Source organism: Fistularia commersonii, chromosome 13, assembly GCF_037954325.1.
Source record: "Fistularia commersonii isolate RoL2024-O1a breed Wild chromosome 13, RoL_Fcom_v1.0, whole genome shotgun sequence".
NCBI lineage: Eukaryota > Metazoa > Chordata > Actinopteri > Syngnathiformes > Fistulariidae > Fistularia > Fistularia commersonii.
Genome location: NC_141296.1, coordinates 12899262 through 12920444, shown reverse-complemented (window position 1 = coordinate 12920444; position 21183 = coordinate 12899262). Strand labels below are relative to the sequence as shown.

Genomic DNA, 21183 nt, shown 5'->3' with positions numbered 1-21183 from the left:
TTAATTGAAGTGTATTTTATTTGTGTTAGTTTCTTTTTTTTTTTTTATTCTAGTTCTAAATTGGGAGATTACTGTGATCTTGACATATTAAAATAAAATTATATTTATCATCGTCCGACGCTCAAAATAAACATCACACTGGTGGAAGCCGGTATACACGCCGAAACGCCGTCAATCCGTCGAGACTTTCAACCCCACGTCGGAAAAATGTAGTTGTTTATATAAAGTGTGAAGGTAAGAAAAAGCAATATATACAACGGCACCTTTATTTTAGGCGTCAAAAACTAATTGCGGCTCCCAGTGTTTTCTCTTCCGTGGAAACCGGATCCAATTGGCTCTTTGGTTGTTAAAGGTTGCCGACCCCGTTTATATCGTAGACTTAGCAAGTTTTGTTTTTCTAGATATGATGACAGTTTGATCTGGGTTTTCTGGTAATAATCCGATCCGCCATCGCCTGGCGGTGTCTGCTTGCCCGTCCCGTCACAGACATCAGAATCAGAAACGCTTTATTGATCCTGGGGGAAATTGTGTCATCCCAAATGCTAGGTTAAGAATAAATATACATAAATATAGTAAAGTGAGGTGCTGATGAAATATAAGTAGTGTCACGATTTCAGAAAAATAAGTTACAAGAACAAAATGCAACCAGACGGATAGTGAGATAAGAAGATGAGATGCTATTACCAGACCAATTTAAACAATCCGACGGCCATGAGTAAAAATGACCTTCCGCGACGACAAATAGCGCACCTCGAGAGAATCAGTCGACTGCCGAATAAACTCCTATATTTGGTCAGGGTGGGAACTCCACAACTTTGCTGGCATTACAGATCCGTTCATTAAGTCTGTTGATGTAAAAAAAAAAAACATGGCATGTCCGCAGAAGCCTTAAATAACATCAAAGTATTGTTCGGCAGATGTTGAAGGACCTCAACTGCCCCGGGAATCGGATGGTTGGACTCCTCTGCATCTAAACTCGGGCGTATAATTCAATCCTGCGGTTTAGCCGCTTCAGCATGAACACCTAGCCTTTTGGTGTTTAAGTCCTGATAAAACCATAAGTGTGTGTGTTTGATCTGGCGTATATAAGGATGTTTTTGTGTGAAACTCCACCTTCGGTCCATCAACGCTTAAAAGAACCGGTCCTTTGCTAGCTAACGCGCCGATCTTAGACTCCAATCCGATCCACGGACTCTCTTCGTGTTCCAGTACAAACTGAGCAGTCAGTCCCGTCCCTTCCACTCTACGTCACAGCAGTGCGACCAGACATATGTAGGGCAGCGAGGTGAACCATACCGACTCCGGCCTTCCCGTAGGTTACCCCGGCAACCGCTTCTCCACTTGCATTAATGCCGGATTTTCACCGAGCCTGACTCCCACGTCGGCACCGTGGGTGGCTGCCGCCGTCTGAAAACCGTCGGGGGAGCGACAGAGCAAGTCCGCATTAAGATTTAACGCGACGTCACATAAACGCGAGAGACTTAAATAGAGTTTGGGGTGAGAAAATAAGCGGAGCTGGTTGCGGGTCGTCCTGCAGGGAGCGGCAAAAAAGCAAAAAACACGGGTGTTTTTCCATCGGCCGCGCCCCGGGATGTTACAGTCGTGTGTCGTGAGAGTGTGTGAAGGTGTGAGGAGCAAGGGTTGGGAGGAGGGGGGGCTTCTGCAGTCTCACGTGTCGCGGTGAAAAGAAAAATGTTGGAGAGAATATAACGAGGCGTGGGCGGCTCTGCGCTAATAACAGTCGTACGCATCGTCGCGATGGGGAAAATCACCATGGTAGACATTTCTATGGAGACGATGCAACCTGTCGCGCGGATCGGAGATCGTTACGTCGACTTAGAGTCGCCCGGAAAGATGACTAGAAAACCCGCCGATATCAAAACGATGAAATCAATACTTATATCCGCTTAATCAATATTGAGTACTTTACTCCCGATGTCCGAGTTGGTGTTTGAACGATCACTGCCTGAACTCATTCGCATCTGAGCGTCTACAAAACATTTCACTGCAGGAGGAAAAACGGAGCTTTGGAATTCAACTTTGCAATTAAAACACATGAAACATCAGGGTCAAAATACCCCCAAACTGCAAAAAGCACGCGATACAAAAAGTAGGATTTAACTACGCCGCAAATGTGGTCAGTATATCAAAAATGGTCCGATACGGTGCGGACTCATGATGGAAACCAGTTTTCCTGCACTCGTGGTCGTGGCGGGTCAAGGGGCCGGAGCCGGAGCCGTGCGACCGTTCGTTCCTTCTTTCACACGCCAGAGCGAGACAAATGAACGTTCACTATCGCGTTCGCACGCTGGGCGGCTTAGGGTCTCCAATGAATCGGACCGCGGGAAGAAACCGTGGTGGAGACCCATGCGGACACGGGGGGGAGAACGTTGAGACTCCACGCAGAAAGGCCTCCCGAGCGGATCCTCGCTTTGCGGGAACGTTTTCGGGATTCGGGAATCTTCTGGGTTTCCCGATTCTCCCGAAGGCATCGAGGTTCTGCCGGCTAGAAGAGGTTCTCCTCACCCGGGAGGCGGCGAGCGACTCGCCATTAAGCTCACGGTGGAGATGAAAAACGCATGAATCACGTGACTCTCTCCACACCAACCGCGCTTCACCCCGACGCTCTGCGGTGACCCGGTGGTCACCGTGGTCGTGGGCGTGGATCGAGGACGTGCGCCCCCCAGCGGCGGAGAGCCAAAGGCGGCGCACGACATATGGCGCGGGATTAATGGGATTAGTCAATTAGCGAGGAGAGTCAGGAGAGTCGCTAATCTACACACTATTCCGATCGGATGGGTCCGGACCAGCGTGGAAACGTCCCGGACGGGGTGCCAGACACACAGATTATGTGACATTAGAGCGTGGGTGGTCGGGATGGAAGGGTAAAGTGCGCCGTGGAAAACTCACCTTCGGTGCGCATGACGCACCAAGGAGGATACATCATCATTATTATTATTATTATTATTATTATTATTATTATATGGTAATAAAATATTAACAAATAATATATATTATATTAACAAATAATAATAACAATAATAATGATAATAATCCCTTAATAAACAAAATAAAACATAGCAACCCCCACCGGGACGCAACACGAACCGGGCGCCTCTGATTGGCTCTCATTGGAAGAAAAAGTGCCCACGGAATTCCCGTGGGAGCCGCCGCGGGTCACGCTCCCCCCCCGCCCCCCCTTCCCCCACGACCCATCTAGTTGTCATTCCGAAATGCCCGAAGTTGTTCTTACCGTGCGGGAAGGCGTTGGGCTGCACCACGCACAGGAAGGTGTGCGCCAGGTGGAACAGGATCCCAATGGGTCCCGGTTCGTGGTGGGCCAGGGTCTCGTAAACTCCCGCGGGCACGTAGCCGAAGTCCAACTTTCCCGGGGGCGGAAGCCGCCGTGACTCCGTCTCCTGCTGCATCTCGCCGGGCGCCGCGGACGCCCCGAGCAGCAGGAGGAGCCCGGTCACCAACATCCTGCGCGCCGGTTGTCCGTGAAACCCGGGTGGACGAAGGGAGGAGAAGGGGTGCAGAGGCGCAGTCTGGCGAAGAGGAATGGAGGAAAAAAAAAAAAAAAGGGGGAGCAAAGTGTCCAGATGGACGGGCGGACGCTCCTCTCTTAAGCCCGACGTCCCGCGGTGGCGCTCGGTGCTGGCATGGTCGCTCTCTCTCCTCCCCACGCCGGGCTCCGTGGCTCCTCGCCGGTCGAGCTCCACTTCCGCGACGCGCCTCCTCTCGCTCTCCCTCCAGAGATGAGCGCGCCGAGCGTCTCCTCCGCGGCCCGGGATGCGCCGCGTCACGGGGACGGGTGGGGGGGGATGCACGCCGTGGGAGGGAGGGAGGGAAGGAGGGAGGGAGGGAGGGGGGAGTCGTGGGCGCTCCTCCCGCCGGGGGAAGAAGGAGGATGGAGACTGGAGGCATGGATACGATATTCATCTCTCATTTAATCACAGCTGAAGCTTTGATTTCATCTTGGTTAAACGACCTTTTAATTGTAATTATCATTACTATTAATAATAATAATAATAATAATGATACATAATAATAATCCAGGCTAACATGAAGATCATCCGCACTTTCAGTGCCACGGCATGCACTTCAAAAATAAAAACATACATCGCACCCCATTTCCCTTATGAGGAGGTGCACCCCTGTCTCCGTGACCTTCGACCCCCGCCTGATCCCAAGGGTGGACTGGAGTAGCCTAAACCATCAGCGTCACTGCGTGTACTGTAAATAGTAAATTAAAATGAATAAAAATACCTCCATACTCAGATCATTTTAATGTTCAGGGGAGTTAAACCTAAGGATTTTAATAAGCCGAAAAAATGGAATACGCGACAGACGACCTCCGACTATCACCCGTCATCTTTGAAATGATCTTTATCTTTGTATATTGCTGTATTTGCGGATTAATTGTGTTTGTTGAGCAAACAACTGTATCAACCGTAAAGTCGAGTGTTTGAGGAAAACAAACTAACAAGAAGTTATAAAACTACAAGTGCTTTATCTTCACAATTCATTCCTCAAAAGGAAATTCATACATGAATAAAAACACGCAATGCACCTTCCCACCAAAAACAGGTGCATCTCTATCTCCATGACCTTTGACCTTCACCCGACCCTGAAGGTGCACTGGAGGTACCTGACGCGCAGCTACAAGCGCTGCGATTGGTGGAACAGTGGTCAGGTGGGCTTTGCCTTTGTCTCCCCATGCACAGTGAGATCATTGTCTGGGGGGGCTCCTACAGACAGACACACACTCATGTTACCTGCGGGGAGAGTGTGCACGTGCATGCACACACACACACACACACACACACGCACACACACACGCACGCACACACACACACACACACACAGGAAATAGCATGAATGCTTGAGAACACCAGACGGAGCCCTTCTTCAGATTACATTTGGCACAAAAGATACAAACATGGAATCAGGATTTATTAAGTAGCCTGTCTGACGGAGCCGTCACCTTCTGGATTTCTGAAGGAGGCTCCACCACCGATGACTTCCTGCTGACGCTGCTCCCCATCCTCGGCAGCCTAAGGAGCTTAGCCCTCTAAGAGTGTCTGCTGCGGATTTACTCCACCTGAGCCAGCAGAGGCTGAAGGCCTCGAGACAGGTGAGGTCATCGTGGCTTTGACACTCTTTTATGAGTTATTTCAGAATAAAAAAAAAAAAAGACCTTCTCTGTTTCCCTGCTGTCAGTATCGGTTGTAATCCGGAGGGGGGGGGGGATTACTGGAGCCTCTCTGAGCGGCAGAAAATATAGGTATATTGACACCCAGATTCTAGAGCTACTTACTGAGTTTCGTAGCAGTTAGTTCCTTCAATAGTCATTCAGCTTCAGATTTCAGGGCTGTTTGTCAACAACAATTCTGAAAAATCCATCTCAAACAAACTGGCAACTCCACGGCAATGGAAATCTACGTTTTTGCATTTGTGTGCTTAAGAACCTCTTAAAACGTTCTCATCTGTCCGCTGCCGGCCGGGATCACGGGAAAGGACGAGGCCTCTTCTTCCTCCCGCTTCTCAGCCACAGCAGGACGATGGCCACCTGATGACAAAATCAAATGTTTATTTATTCTTTTTCTCTCCGTGGTAGTTGCAGGAAGGATTGGAGGTTTGAGTTAAAATGGATGTTTTAAAGAGGTTGTATATAGAATTGTAATAGGATAATGGATCAAATTAAATGTATAAATCATGACATGACTTATTTATAATCTTAAAAGTGTAGTCCGATAAACACGCTGCATTTACATATGCAGGAATATCAAAATGATAGTTTTTCCAAACGTATTACTTAATCATGATTAGAATTCAGCCAGATTCACGATCTTAATCATTGCCTGCATATTAATATTATTTATTAGTTCTCCAAAATTTCTATTTACATATTTAGTTATTTAAACATTCTGGGCCTTGATGCAACCACTCTGCTCAGATTCACTTTCAAAGTATGCAAACTTTATACAGTTGTAAACAAACAAGCAAACAGAATACCCACAGTCATCAAAACAACACATCTGAGAAACAATGTTTTTAATTTTTTTTTTTTTTTTTTAAACAATGTTGAGTACTGAATTAAATATGGCAGCAAACTGATGGAACAGTGTATCGGACTGACCACGTCTTGCATAACAACACCGTCACCTCGTCTCTGGCAGCCTGCCGCACCCTGATGGCAGAGGCGAAGTGCTCGATGAGCAAAAAATAAATAAAAATCAACAATCATGAAGGTCTGTGGGGCAGAAAACTTCCATGCAGCAAAAAAAAAAACAAAACAAAAAAAAGTGTAGGGTCCTGTATTACAAGTGTCAGCTCCAAAAATAGAACTATCTTTGTTATTACAATGGTAATGAACTTTAAAAAGAGCTCCCGCTGGCAAACACCACCAGGTGAAGTATCTACACCTTCCTTTGCACTGAAATGAAGTACTAGGATGCACGTTGCCTTGCTGAAGCATTTACCAACACCAAGTAGCTGCTGTGGCACATTTCATGCCAGTGAACACGGCGGGAAAAGTACCTTTGGAGTTTTTTTAAGTAATCAGAGAGGGGGGAAAAAAAAGCAATTATTCCTACATTTAGCAGCGCGAGACTGCTGCTAATTTCCCAACATGTTTAAATTCCCAACCAGCACAGTCCTGTGTGTGTTTGTATGATTTTTGCATATTTCTATAAACAAATCACAAAACTACAGACAGCTGTAACTGCCAGAGGAGAGAGAAAAATAAATAAATAAATGATATATATATATATATATATATATATATATATATATATATATATATATATATATATATATATATATTATGGGCATGAGATAATATTTGTGGCTATAAATGGTCTCGTGTCAACCAGAGATCTCATAATACTACCCACATGATCACAACAAATAAGTAGTTCCCATCATTAAGTTATCTCACGGCCATGGAATACTGTATTATTTCTCTTTATATGGCAACAAAAGGAATCTTCCAGTCTGACTTTCCTTTCTTTTTTTTTTCCTGTCTCTCCCTCTCTCCTCCACCGCGGCTCGGTAAAAACACCGCACAGGAATCAGAACCAAAGATTGCCGGGAACCATAAAGTGCTACAAAAGAGGAATATTGGAGGGGCCCTCTGCTGGGACAACGCGGCCTCATTTCGGGCTTTAAAAACTCTTAATATATTTATTTAACACCTCATTACACACGGGTCACAGATAAAGGCATATTGATAACGGTATTACATTGCAGGAGAGAAAAAAAAAAGCTTTCAGAGCACAGGTGAACTCCAGAGCTGCCCCACTGCTGAAAATAAAAAAAAAATTAAATAAAAAGCTTTTTGTTGTGGTATTATTGCTTCCACCATCCTAGGATGTAAACATAGTTAGAGTGTGGGTGGGACCGACCCGCCCATGTTGCGTTTTTAAGACAATACGGTCCATCAGTGCAATCATTCTATAGAGGTGATGAAACAGTAGAAACATTTCCACACCGCAATGACAGTAGTTATTTATCCCGGGATTCTGAGTCCAAGCCTTGACCCCTCAAGCTTTCAGAGCCAAAGAAAACATTGAGGATCACTTTCTGTTGCGTTTGTGAAAAGCTCTGTTGTGGACAAAAACAGAGAAACGCGTCTAAAGTGTCTCTCAGCATGTTTTACAAGCTAAAAATGACCCCCCCCTCCCCGTCTTTGTCAAAGTGGGACCAACGGAAGATGCGGGCCGGGCCCTGAGAAGCAGCGACAATGGGAAGCTGCCAAGCTGGCTGAAGTTTTAGAAATCCATGTCCATCATGCAGTCACAAGTTTCACATTACGGGCTAATTAAATGGCAAATTGAGTGGGTGATGGCGTTTAGCGTGGGGACATTTATAAAAAGTTAATTCTGATAACTAATAAACTATTATCTATTTCTAAGGCGCTTGGATGGACGGTTGACACCAAATGCAATTTCCTCCCCTACTAGCGTTTTTAGCAAGCTAACTGAGCTAGCTCACTGTACTTTTCCTCGCTGTACAACGTTGCGCCAACTCCTTTGCTAGGTGTTAGCATGCTAGGGTGATTAGCCAGCTGAAGGTTTACCACATTAAATCATTTCACTTTTTTGTTGCTTGTGTTCTGTGACACATCTCTTCCCGTCCCACTGCGGCCTGTGAGCTGACGTCGAGATGAGAGTATTTGTTTTGGAACATGTTTACGAGTCTGACTATCTCCCTGACAGTCCTTTCTCCCGCCCTGTCAGTGATACAGCTTTTAGTCAGAAGTCTGCCGTCTGTGGACATTCACAATGGGAGAGTCAGAGGATACTGCTGCCTTGTTCTGCCTCTCCCCAGTGTGCGGGGCTCGAAGGCGCTCCGACCGCCAGCCTTCTGGAAGCTGGCCAATCGGAGGAATGCGGGGTTTTATTTGCCGGGGGGGGTAAAAGAGATGAACTGAGGAATAAGGGCATCGGTGGTTTCGAAACAGGTCGCTGCGACTGGCCGACAGCTCCCCTAAGTGTTTGGCAACTTTTCTTCGGATTTGACCCCTCCACATCCACTCCAGTGACTTTCAGAGATGGACAAAAGTAAACATAAGGACCCCGTGAGCTTTGGGTTCAATTAAAAATAATGAATTCCTGTAAAACAAGGGCAACTCTCTAAGCGACGGGGAAATGTTTAAAAATGATTCAGGTGTTGCCTCAAATTAATTTTGGATGTCTTCTAGCTGCTGAGCCAACTGGGTAACGGCTTCGCCTGTTGGCCCCGGCGCCACTCAGACAGGAAGTGCTTGTGTGCTCTCACCATCGCATATACTTCATGCACGCACGCACGTGCACACGCACACACACATGCACGCACGCACACGTTCACACCGCTGAACCAAACACCTTCACACACGCTAATTCGGGCTGATGCTCCAGATAGCACGATCACACTCCCCCTCCCTCTCTCACACATTCTTTTATCAGCCGGCTGAAGTTTTCTCTGCCGAGCTCCCGGACGATTAGAGAGTGGCAACCGAATGGTCTGTTCCCAGTAACGGCCTGCTCTGCCACGGAGTTCAACAAATACTCAGCTTTCCGCTGACGGTGTCCAGGAGAGGCGGCCTGAGGGGGCTGTCGCCTCAGTCTTTCCTGAGAAGTGAACCTCTGCGTCCTGCCTGCCGCTCAGTCGATGCGGTTGCCGCAGATCGTGAAGCGGTCGATCTCCAGCAGGTCCTTTTTGGGAGTCCTGGGCTTCAGTTCGGCGGATCCCTGCGCCTCCCCTCCCTCCCCTTCTTTTGGGGATGAGGCTGCAGGCTGCTCGGGCTCCAGAGGTGGAGTGGGAGGACGGCAGGTCGGTGCGTCGGACGCCGCTTCTGGCGGCGGTGGAGGGAAGGGGTCAGTCCTCGGAGTAGGCTGGGTGGTTACAGAGACCTCCGGGGGGCTGCAGGTGGGGGTGGGGGGACGATCCATCTTGTAATCGCCTGGGGGGGATAAATGAATAATATGAACTTTCTTGATTGACAGACAGTTATTCTAGGGTGTTGTGACAAGACATTGGAAAACTGGAAAAAAAAAAAAAAAAAAAAAAAAGAAAAAAAATCAGACCCAAGATATGAACTGCAATCATTTACTTTGCATGAATTACTTTATTTTAAGTCTGAATTTTTTTTAAATGAAATTAACCTTGGACTTTGGATTTGTCATTTATATATAAAACCTTATTTTTTTTATATTTAATATTTATATTTTTTCATATTTATATATATATATATATATATATATATATATATATGAAACCTTATTTTACACACACACACACACACATACATACATACATACATACATACATACACATAAATAAACTTATAAGTGGGCCAGTGAAGATCGACATGAATACTTATAATGCAAGTCAATATGAAGTTCAAGTATAAAATATGAACAGTTTGTTGCAGACACGCTGCTGGCAGGCACCCAGCTGGCTCGTCGACTTTGTCGGACATTGACATATGGTTGAATGGAGGTTGAGCAACTTCACATTTCAGAACAGCCTGTGCAAGACGCCTCATTTAGAAAACTGACGACGGCTTACCAACATTGTACTTGAACTATCATGTTTTTCACATTTTATTTTTATTGTAAAAACACTTTTAGCTGCAATTCATGAATGAATGAGGCTGTTTTTTTTACTTGTATTGTTTGGATTCATATTTAATCCGCGACAATTCATTCTGATGGCCATTTTTGAGGACTGTAATTCGAAAGTGAGTTTTGAATCATTTTCTGACACGTGAGAATGTCAGATGGAGACAGCAGAAAAAGAGGGGGGGGGGGGGAGCGACCCTCCGCGTTCGAGCAACGGTCGTTGGGCTGTGAAAAGGGGGGGGGGGGGCTCGGTATCAAATGAAATGCCTGAAGAGGAGCACAGTCCAGATTAAATCTTATATGTTATCCTGGCATGGCGCAAGGAGTGAAGACTGCATAGTCATTTTTAGTGTGAGCGCACCTCATGTAGATGCATTAGGAAAATCAACCAAACAGAATTATTCATCACATCAGAGAGAATTCAGCGAAGCGGGGTGTCCGCAGAGACCGCCGCCCAGCCTGGGGCAATCAGGCTATGGCAAGCATACAGTTCCCTCTGCAGGCCCCAGCTCCACTGGCACGACACACGCTGAAACACTGCAATCCACTGTGTATTTACTGTACCAGAGAAATATATCCAAAAGAAAAAAAAAACAAAACAACCCACAATACTTCAAATATGAAGGGGGTCATATGAAGACACAATATCATTGCAGAATTAAAAAAAAAAAAAAAAAAAACTGTTGGGAGGGGCGCGAAATTACATCGAGTTCTGCCTTAATAATTCAATGTAGGGCTGCCGGGGAGATGACAGGATTTCACTCCTCGCATCTGATTGGTTCAGAGGTGGAGTTTTACGAGGGCGAAAACGAGAATACGCCGCGTTTCTGTGCTTGGAGACAGTTGGGAAATAGGATGCGTCGGGACTTTCAAGCGACTGAAAATGTTATAGTAAAATTAAATTTGGATTTATAATTTTACCACAGGGGTTTTTCTGTAATGAGGTGTCATTAAAAAGATGAAGAGCGGTAGTTGAACGTTAACGATCATCCGGTGACAGACGGATTCTATTGTGCACAGGGGGTTGGCTGAGAAGTCTGGAACCCCCTCGCCTTGGAACAAATGGAATCTTAAATAAAAAAAGTAAACCCACCATATGGCTTCAGTCATTAGCTGTTTTTACCCCTTGGAAACACACGCAACAAACTCATGGCATCAGTTGCCTTATGTCAACCCACACAATTACAAAGACAATTTTTTGAAGAAGTTGATAAACAGTGATGTTTAAAGAAGTTGATATGGTTGGTGGTGAACCTACACATGGAGGAGGTTGAGAGCAAAGCCCTCGCTTCGTCCAGTGGAACACCGCCAAGATACTGGTCCAGGTATGTAGGCGACACAGGGGTCAAGATCAAGAAGAATGAGGCCAAGAACATCCCATCATCCGCCAAAGGAAGCGAGATACCCAGATGCAACACAACCTTGAGATCCTGTGGCTACCCTAATTGGGCCTTCGCCAAATCAGAAACCACCAGACGCAGGAATTTAGAACGGGAGGAGGACAACAACAAATGAACCGCATGTTGCTGGTCTATCGGAGAGACTCAATTGAGCATTCAACAAACACCATAGACCAGTACATTTCAAACCCCATAACACCCCGAGACAAAAACTGGTGCACCCCAAGGACAAAACACCAATAGATGGAGGATATAATGTATGCTGTCACTTGCACTGAGGATTGGGATGATGCCTACATCAGAGAGACCAAACAACCTCTGAACAAACGGATGGGCCGACACGGGAGACAATACCAGGACAGATTTGCACACACGGACCAGGGCCATCTACACCCTCCAAATAACCAGGAATGACTCGACACCAGAACTAGCCTCCCCCGGTAACGTCCAGATGAGCCTCAGTTCACGCAATCCAACAGGAGGTCTCACTCCTTTGTTTAGCTTTACCTTGTCACATTCCAATCCAGGTAATCCGCCAAAGTTGCTCTTTTGTTCCAACGAACCATAGCACCATTAGCACAACATCCCCCTTAGACCGAGTTTTTACCAATCGACTCTTCCATTTACACAACAGGCCATAACCTAGACCTGCCCAAAACCTTGTCGGAAACTCCCCACAGGTCATTAGAACTGAAGAAGCCTCTCGGGTGAGGGGTGAAACGTCTTCAAGTGAAGAAATTCAAGTCCAGTTGCCAAGGCAACAGATGAAATGACCTACAGGTGGCCAGTCTGTCGAAGAGGTGTGAGGGCAACCTTCTCACCCTCAACACGGACAAGACCAAGGAAGATGAAGGTGGACATGGAGAAGGAGAGGATACCTCATCAGCTACTGTTCCTCCAAGATCCTAAGAGTGTGAGCGGCTTCAAATACCTGGGTGTCCACATAAGCGAGGACCTCACCTGGTCCCTCAACACCACGCAGGTGCTCAGGAGGGCTCCACAGTGGCTGCACTTCCTGAGGAGGCTGGGCATGTAGCCTAAAATCCTCAACAACTTCTACAGCTGCATTGATGAGAGCATCCTAACCAGCTGCATCACTGTGTGGTACGGCAGCACCGCTGCTCTGGACTGCAGACGCCTGCAGCGAGTGGTAAAGACTGCGGAGAGGATCCCCTGAACCCTACCGCCTTCTTTGCAGAGCATCTACCACTGCCGAGTCCACAGGAGAGCTGCCTCCATCCCCAAGGACCACGCCCACCCCCAACATGGACTGTTCACACTCCTACCCTCCGGCCGGAGGTACGGGAGTGTGAAATGTAGAACGACACGATTAAAGAACTCGTTCTACCCGACTGCCATCAGACACTTAAACAGCTGACAGTCATTCTTCTCCTTGCACATGTAAAGTCTACTGCCACTCAAATAGCGCACATCCTTGCACACCGAGCTGCACTCAAACATCTTATTGCACAGTCACTGTTCCATTGCAATATTCGCATTCATAGCTATAATCATATTTACAATAATGTTTACAGTCTTCCACCAGTACATATCCCAATGCACTATGGACAGCAAAGTAGGAATTTCACTGTACAGGGAGAGACGTTTCTACACTGTACATGTGACAATAAATGCTTTGAATCTTGAATCTTGAAGACGAGAAGATTTCGACAATAATTCACCATGACCTGGATGACTGAGAACCTCCACTGACCTGATACGGTTAGCGCGTTCTGACTTTTTGTCCTTGCATTTTTGGATTTCTTTCAAAACAGTCATGAAAAATGAACAAATTGGCAATGAGGTCCAATGATAACCTTGCCAAAAACATCTAAAAATGATCAATAAATTACCAACATAAATAAACACTGCTGATGGGCTTCCGCCCCCACAGTAAGAAGGTTCCAGGTTCAGTTCCGTCTGGAGGCCTTTATGTGTGGAGTTTGCATTTTGTCCGGGCTCTTCGGTTTCCTCCCTTAGTCCAAACACATGCAGTTGGTTCATTGGAGGCCCAGATGTGTAAATGAGAGAGTGAATGGTTGTGTGTCTATATGTGCCCCTGTGATCCATTGATAAACGTTGAACCCTGCATCGCCCCCAATGACTGCAGGGACAGATTCTAGCAGTATTACTGATGAATGAATAAAAAACGCCGATGTTTAGGACTCAAACTTGAATATGGGATAAGACTACGAAAGACAATATAATTAGCTTGATTTCCTGTGACTGTGACAAAATCACTGATTAGTTATTACAGGAAAAAGTGAATCATTCCCTGGTTCTCTTTCAGCATTTCTTTCTCTTTTTGAGAGTGAAAATAATCTGTTTTGAATTCTGCGAGGGTCCCAAAGCTGGCCATGGAGGTCAACACACGCATGCACGCACGCACGCACGCAGATCCTTTTGTAGAGGTGGCCCGTTGCTCTGGAAACCACAGTGCAGGCAGTGGGAGAGCTGAAAATATTAGCAGTTTTTTCCTTTTGCTTTTTGTAAATCCTACACTCTCAGGGAAAAAAAAGAAGAAGCTTTTTGTGTAAGAGGGAACAGATCGTCACAGGACGAGCAGATTCAATATTTGTCTGCAGATCATTGTGAGACAGTGTGTGTGTGTCTGGCTGTCAAAGAGCAGGGGGAGAAGAAAGAACAGCCAAAGTGTGGGAGCAGGGAGAGTGAGAGAGAAAGAGACATGAATCATTATTCATGAGAAAAATTAAGTCCCACGGCGTCTCATTTACAAGATCTCTGCTCCCGAGAAGCAAAAGGATGATCTCAGGTCTGGAAACCTGTCAGAGCCGGAGCCTCAGAGACGTTGCTTCCCCGTTCGCCGCCACTGTGAAAAAATTTCAACCTTCATGTGGAGTCAAACCTGAGTTTAATTAAAAAATAATGTGCTGTCATCTGGATAGAGTGTTTCTTCAATCTCTGGAATGTTCAGGACGGGAATAATAATTACAGACGTTAGCACAAGATGTATGGTGATTCATCTGTCCCAACAGGAAGTGACAGAAACAGTGACCGACCGAGATACCTGGAACTGATTCCAGGGTCCTGATAATCTCAAATCAATCCCACGGGATTACTGGACGCCACTTCACAGACCCTGCTGCTTGCGGAGGAGGGAGGACGGGGAGGAAAACAATAACCCTGGATGAATCCCTCAAAGAGAACAGTGCAAAACGGCGAGGATGTATTTATAGCCGTGCCTGCGGTGTGCCCCGAGAGTTCAGCGGAGTGTAATTAGCGAGATGGACTGAGTCTTATCAAACAAAATTATGCAGAGCGACCAGAAGCGGTTCGCCTGAAAGCTAATACTCGTTTTGCACTGGAAAAGGGACGGGTTTCACTTCATGTCTTTTCTTGATCTGGTGACACCGGCCAACTGGCACCATCCATCCGCTTCTCCTTTTCCTTCTCTTACTTTTGGTCAGATTCACCCCCCCCAGCACCATGTGACTGTTTTTACCTGAAGGTGTCGGACAAGGGGCTGAGTCAGCTCTGCCGGGGCTCTTTGTGGACGAGGACGACTGAGGTGGCGGGGAACTTTGGAACAGTTTACCCTCCATGTTTGCCCTCTTGACGTAAACACATGACTTCCCGAGGAGGACGATGCTGTTCAACACTTTCAGCGTAACCAGCCTGCGGGAGGGACGACAGCATGATCAGAGAAGAACTTTTGCTTCTGAAAACACAATACTATTAATCTCTTGTTTGCTAGATGTTTGCCCTCCTGATGCGTGTGAGACAGACATAGTGCAGCGGTTCCACAGTTCTGGTAGCCTCTGTATTGAATGTTTAAAACCAAACACAAAGCCCTTGCTCTGCGGGACTTTTTTGGTTAGTTTCTGAACTGTGTTGAGTCAGTATAAATTATTTCAGCTATGTGTTATAAGATAAGATAATCCGTTATCAGTCCCAGGAGTGGGATACAGTTCGCTTTTCTTGCCGCTCTCAGCTCTAAGATGTAGCCCAGTTATCAGAGTGCAGTGCGAACCATGGCCGCAGCTACGATGAGTCTCTCCCACCGTATGTTTTAAACCGCCGCGGCTCATGTCACTCCGCTCACAGCAGGATGTTGATGGGAAACATCCCTCCACGTTCCTGGGCACCGCTATGAGGGTTAGAGACTTGACACTGCGACGAGCGAGGCTGATGAACTCGGGTCCGTGGACCACTCCTCGCCGTGACAAGGTGTTTGGTCTGGGAGCACATCAGCTGAGCTGGGTCGTTGCCAAGGCACAGCAGCGTGTTCAAGCCGAAGCTATTTTTAAATAAATGTAGGGTCGGGGAGGCCAGAGACGGCACTAGAGATGACAACATTGTATTCTTCACCCTCGGGGAGACTCCTCAATGGTACAAGCCCGATGGGATGTGGCAAATGAGACTGAGCGCAGCTATCAGCAGCTCATCACAGGAAGAACGCAAGGACACGGGGTTAATGCTTATGTAACTCTGTATGTTGGATTGCGTGTGTGTGTGTGTGTGTGTTTGTGTGAAAATGTGTTTCTGGCAGTGCCTGCATGTGTTAATGTGCATTAGGGAGACTGTGCAAATACAACTGTATACAGAATAATACTGTGTGTGTGTGTGTTTAGAGTGTTGAGAAATGTCCACATTAAATAATATGACCCAAATTTTTTGTACAATATGAGAAGAGCGGAGAGAAACCAAAATTCCCCTTTTGGTGTATTCGGTGTATTCATGTGCATGAACCACTTCGGATTCCGCCTTGAAAATTCCTCCGGAGCTACACTTCTGCAGTCCAGATTAAAATGCAGCTTATGCAGAATGAATGTGTCATGTTCACGGATTAAGAGCTCACCAGATTTTAGATGCTTGGAGGAGCAATTCTACAATGTAACTGCGTTATAACACTAAACCCGACTGAGGGAGTTCGACGGACCTGAGCCTTACCCAAGATAAAAGAGGAACACACACGAGAACGACAGCGCTCCCTGCACCTTAACTGAACTCATGACCACCCGGATAAGCTGTAAAAATAGCAGAAACAGAATTTTTCTGGTTAGGCTCTTTGGAAGCATGTTCTACAAAGACCACACTGACAGTATCCTGAGAGGTCGTCCCTGTAGGCATAGACACAATTATATTTACATAGAGAGGTGCTACATCAATAGTCAGACAGAGCTGCATTGCCATGAAAATAATAAAATGTGTTCGCTTTTAAGCCTTTAGTTTCCACTCCAGATACATATTACTTTGTTCTGAGGCGCCCTGTGATTTAATTGTAACTAATGATGTTGTGCCAAAAACAAAAGATTGTGCTGAGACGTTATTGTTAAGGCAAAAATATGTTCATTTTATTCAACAACTGCAACCATAACTTTAGTAGCAAAGTGCGAGTTGTAACTGATGTTGGTGGTTGAGCGCAGGATTTCTGCTGCCTCAGGCGAGTTGGGTTTTAAGAAGTTTTGATGTTTTTTTAATGCCTTCTGAATGGACACGAGCAAGATTATAGAAAACATGACTGACGAAATCCAAACTACTACCAGGCAGTGTAATGTGTGCTTTCGGACCAGGCTCCATGCTTGAATCGGCAGTTTTAATTACGACCATCGGACTGTGTTGTCAGCGCTGCAATACCTGGAGTCCTCGCATGGTAAATGTATCATTTTTGAGCATTTTTAGGACACATATCCATATTTAAAATAAAAAAAAACATGGCTTTTGAGAAACTGATCAACGCTTTTTAGAGTGCCTTATTGAGGATGTACAGAAACCATGTGAATTCAGGAAACGGCGGTGCTCCAATAAGCTCCATGGGTTAACATCTCAGTTACCGGTCAACAGCATCCATAAAATACACTTCGGATTTCACCTTTCATGAGTTTCATGACGTGTGTTTATGAGTGTTTTCATAAAGCACTTTATCTCTCTATAAACGACTTCAGATGTTCTATGGGCATGTGATCTTCAAGCAAAGAGCAAGTGGGTGTAGCTGCCTGACCGGTAACAAGTGTCTTACCAGAACGGCTAGCGGCAGAGGGATGAAGCCCATCCTGCGGGCCACTGAGTCGCTGTAATCGGTGCAGGCCTGCATAGAGATGGACGAGCCAAAGGTTACGGCAACAACCCAGCGCCAAGCAGCTGCTTAGGCCGGGTGCGGTTTATGCCGGCACAAAAGACGAGAGGCCCGCTGATACTTACGTTCTTCTGTCGGCTGCTGACGAGATCGAAGGCCAAGCTGGCCCTGTACTCGCTGTACACCTGGGGAGGAGAGAGAGTAGAGAAGTGTGGGTGGGAGGAGGGCAAAACGCAGAATACTGAAGAAAACAGCTCTTCTTGTGTCAGGATGCCAGATCGATTCTGCTGTTTTTAACTGTTGCTATTCCAGGCTGGCACCTGCTTCTTTTTCATTTCTACGGTTTGCAAGACTGAGGGGGGGCTTTTCGTCCTTACGTCAGCGGTGATGTCGTTGAACTTGGTGATGAAAGCGTGCTTAATGATGTCCACGGCGACCTCTGAAGTGAGGACCATAAAGACGTCGGGGAATAAAACCCACAGGTGATCTGTGGCGAGGGAACGGAAAAACGAAATGTTCAGTAACAGCTTTGGTGTAATTAATTGAATCATCTGCACCAACTGAAACCAATCTGTTGAATCTCTCAGACAGGAAAAGCCTTGTTTCATGCTATCTATCCACTTCAAACAGACAATGTTGAAAGTCTCCTACAGACGGGAGGGGATGTTGGCAAAAGTGATCTGGTCCCAGGGTTTCTGTTAAACACAGAGGAGGAGGTACGGAGGATAAGTATATTACACGGGACTTGGATTTGTATTTCTCCACAGAAGATGGAGGACTATTAGTATCTCAGCGATGTGACGGGCGCTGACAGGCTGCGTCTGTCATCGACTTTGTATCTGCCTGGAGACTGGCAGGGGGAGACGGCCGCTTACAAGGAAACCTGTCAAGACCGAAACGCCCATCCCTCACATAGCACTGTCACAAGGAAAATGACTCCTGGAGGCTGTGTCGGGTTAACAAGCCTATCAGAGGACGACCTGCTTCGGCGCATCGGCCCGAGTGTCATCTACTACTGTGGGATTTTTGTCATTTTACCGGGAACCTGTACTGCTCTGCTGGGTTGGAAAAGGGACTCACAAGTCCATTTGTGTGCCATCACAGTGAAACGCGATATGAAGTCACCTGCTGCGTTGGCCATAAATAACATTTCAGGAGCTTTGATATATCCGAGTGTGTGTTTTTTGCAAAGCATGCCAATAATGAGATCAAATAACTAAATGTCTGATTTCATTTGAAGAGCCCAGATCTCTTTGCCCTGCAGCGGGTGGGAGGGAGAGAGCAAGAGATCTGAGCAAGCGCTGTCTCTCTGAGCAAGATCAAATGAATGATTCATAATTCATGGGGTTTTCAAATTATTTTTTACAGAATAGGTCACATTCACGGCAAAATATCACATAAATGAGCAAAATCCAGAGAACTGTATGAGGGGGGATTTTTAAATTGAATGATTGTGGGTACCTAGCTCTCTCGATGGCGGCTATCCATGATATCATCTCCGACGCTGTGCAACTCCACCCGGATACTGTGCCAGCATTGGTTGTAAATTCTCAAAACGGTTGAATCCACGGACGGTAAATGAATAAAGTAATGCTCGCGTGTCAACTCGATTGTCATAACACTGCTCCGACTCCCAGCCGTACCATAAACCATGATCCGTCCTCAATTCTACCCCCATTTGAATTCCACCCTTTCTTTTTGAGAATGATTTGTTCTTCATTACAGGCCCAATATGAATGTGGCCTTATGTTTTGCAAAACGGTGACAAGTGTAATCCTAAAACCCACACATTACAGGGTGTAATGAAACGTCTGCGAGAATAACAACATGTGCTTGCTTGTAAACAGAGTGGAACGGGTAGGCATTGTTGCCACCCAAATGTGTTTTTCCAAGCTACTATGCCCAACTACGCGTGGCACAGCTTTGTTTGAACCGCAATGACTGGCACAAATCTAAAACCCTAGCTTAAACCTGGACAGGTGTGTGACGGCTCTGCCGGAGCAATGACTGAGAAAAAGCAACGCACGTTAGATATTTGCGGGGAATTCTTTTTCATTTGACCTGCAGTGAATACCAGCTGGGGTGTAACATGGAGCAGCTGCGGGTTGATTTGATGACAGAACCTACATTATTCATAGTGTTGTTCAACACAGTATAGAAATGTACTTTTTTTAAATATATACAGCACAAATGACTATTTTTTTCATCAGACCTGGGTCGACCGTATTACTGGGGCTAAAAATGTGGGGGTTTGATCAAAGATCAGCTTTCCATCTCAGGTCAAAGATCTAAATCTATGTATTCTATCATATTGAGCCCTAGGTGTCGTGCTGAGGTTAAAATAAAGGTGAAGTTCCAAAGACTGCACCATGCAGGGGGGGCTATCCCGTAAATAACAGTAATAATAATCATCACTTAGAGAGTATTGTTCTTTTTGTTTTTTAAAAAAAAAAGGGGGGAATCACCCGGGTTCCACGAGAACTGCTCCATATTCCTGAGACAAACGATGAGCAAGAGGACCGAGCTGGTGAACCGCTCCTTGATATCTGCCAGAAGGAGAAGACATCTAAGGTTGAGATCAATCAGTTTTACCATCCAAAGAAAGGTCTATGCAACATATTTAAGCTAGTGGCATGCTATAAAAATGTTCCTTCTGGTATTATTTAGACATGACAGCAAAAATGTTCTCAAGCTTGCTCTCATCTGCTCCTATGATCTCATTCTAGTCTGGGCCTGGCTTCGTAAACAGCCCCTCTCCAAATGTGAGTGAACGGCGAGAAGGAAGACGTCAGGTGATCAAGACTTGTTGTGCTCAGTTATCATTAAGAGGAGAGAATAAGTGACCATGGGCAAAATATAGACAATCCTAACAGCGCTATGGAAGGAAGAGGGAGGGGGTGCTAGCAGGCGATATTTTGACCAAGACTCATGTCAGGTGAAAATCTGAGATGGTTAATTCAACTACAGGAGTCGTCCCTTCTGGTGTCAGGTCACTGCAAAATACTGACATTTACGATCAGCTATAATGCATGGGTTGCCAGCTATTCATTTAATTTCCTGCATGCAGACAGAGATTATGCGTCCTGAAAATGACCAGGGGTTTGTCTTAGATTCGCAAGAAATGGCCTGATGACCTTCATGAATTCAGTGCTCATCATGCAGACCATCAGTGGAAGTAATGTTAATATCAGTCTTTTCTCACTGTTGTTTAGGAATTCATAAACAACAAAAAATAAATTATGTCTTATCTGATCAGTATTATTACAGATAATTCTGCTTGTTCTGTTAATTTTAGCAGCAATCTTTAAGATTCAGACTGAATCCTGGGGTGTGGAGTTTTGCAACTGACCATTACACCAATAGTTTGATTAGTTAATGGAGTCATCAGATAAAGTACCTAAGCAAGCGATAGTGATTACGTGAGAGAATATGTCACAACTTGGAAATAAAATGAGGGCAAATTGATCTTGACTTTTTAGAAATAAAACAACCCAAAGACATGTCTACTGTAGTTGTCTTGGAAAACATTCCTCTTTAGAAACGTTGGGTTTTCATACATTTATCATGACATGACATGAGAAAGGAAGAACTGTTTCATTGACTTTCAATGAGCAAAGAGAGACAAAGAAATACTAAA

At 45.7% G+C, this 21183-nt stretch overlaps 2 protein-coding genes across 27 annotated transcripts in view; both read right to left on the bottom strand.

The window, feature by feature from the left end:
- prom1a (prominin 1a) overlaps nt 1-3745 on the bottom strand; it is an 88828-nt gene extending 85083 nt beyond the window's left edge. For all 24 annotated transcript variants that reach the window (XM_086158094.1, XM_086158096.1, XM_086158101.1 and 21 more), the window contains exon 1: nt 3254-3745. In XM_086158094.1, coding sequence (XP_086014220.1) covers nt 3254-3482 — 229 coding nt within the window. In that variant the 5' untranslated portion in view covers nt 3483-3745. The remainder of the gene's footprint in view (nt 1-3253) is intronic.
- A 2300-nt stretch (nt 3746-6045) lies between these two features.
- The window catches only part of tapt1a (transmembrane anterior posterior transformation 1a), a 29387-nt gene continuing 14249 nt past the window's right edge, over nt 6046-21183 (bottom strand). For all 3 annotated transcript variants that reach the window (XM_086158093.1, XM_086158091.1, XM_086158092.1), the window contains 7 exons: nt 20012-20092; nt 17924-18033; nt 17672-17731; nt 17490-17558; nt 16421-16497; nt 14973-15145; nt 6046-9448 (listed from right to left, as the gene is read on the bottom strand). In XM_086158093.1, the coding sequence (XP_086014219.1) occupies nt 9150-9448; nt 14973-15145; nt 16421-16497; nt 17490-17558; nt 17672-17731; nt 17924-18033; nt 20012-20092 (869 nt within the window). In that variant the 3' untranslated portion in view covers nt 6046-9149. The remainder of the gene's footprint in view (nt 9449-14972; nt 15146-16420; nt 16498-17489; nt 17559-17671; nt 17732-17923; nt 18034-20011; nt 20093-21183) is intronic.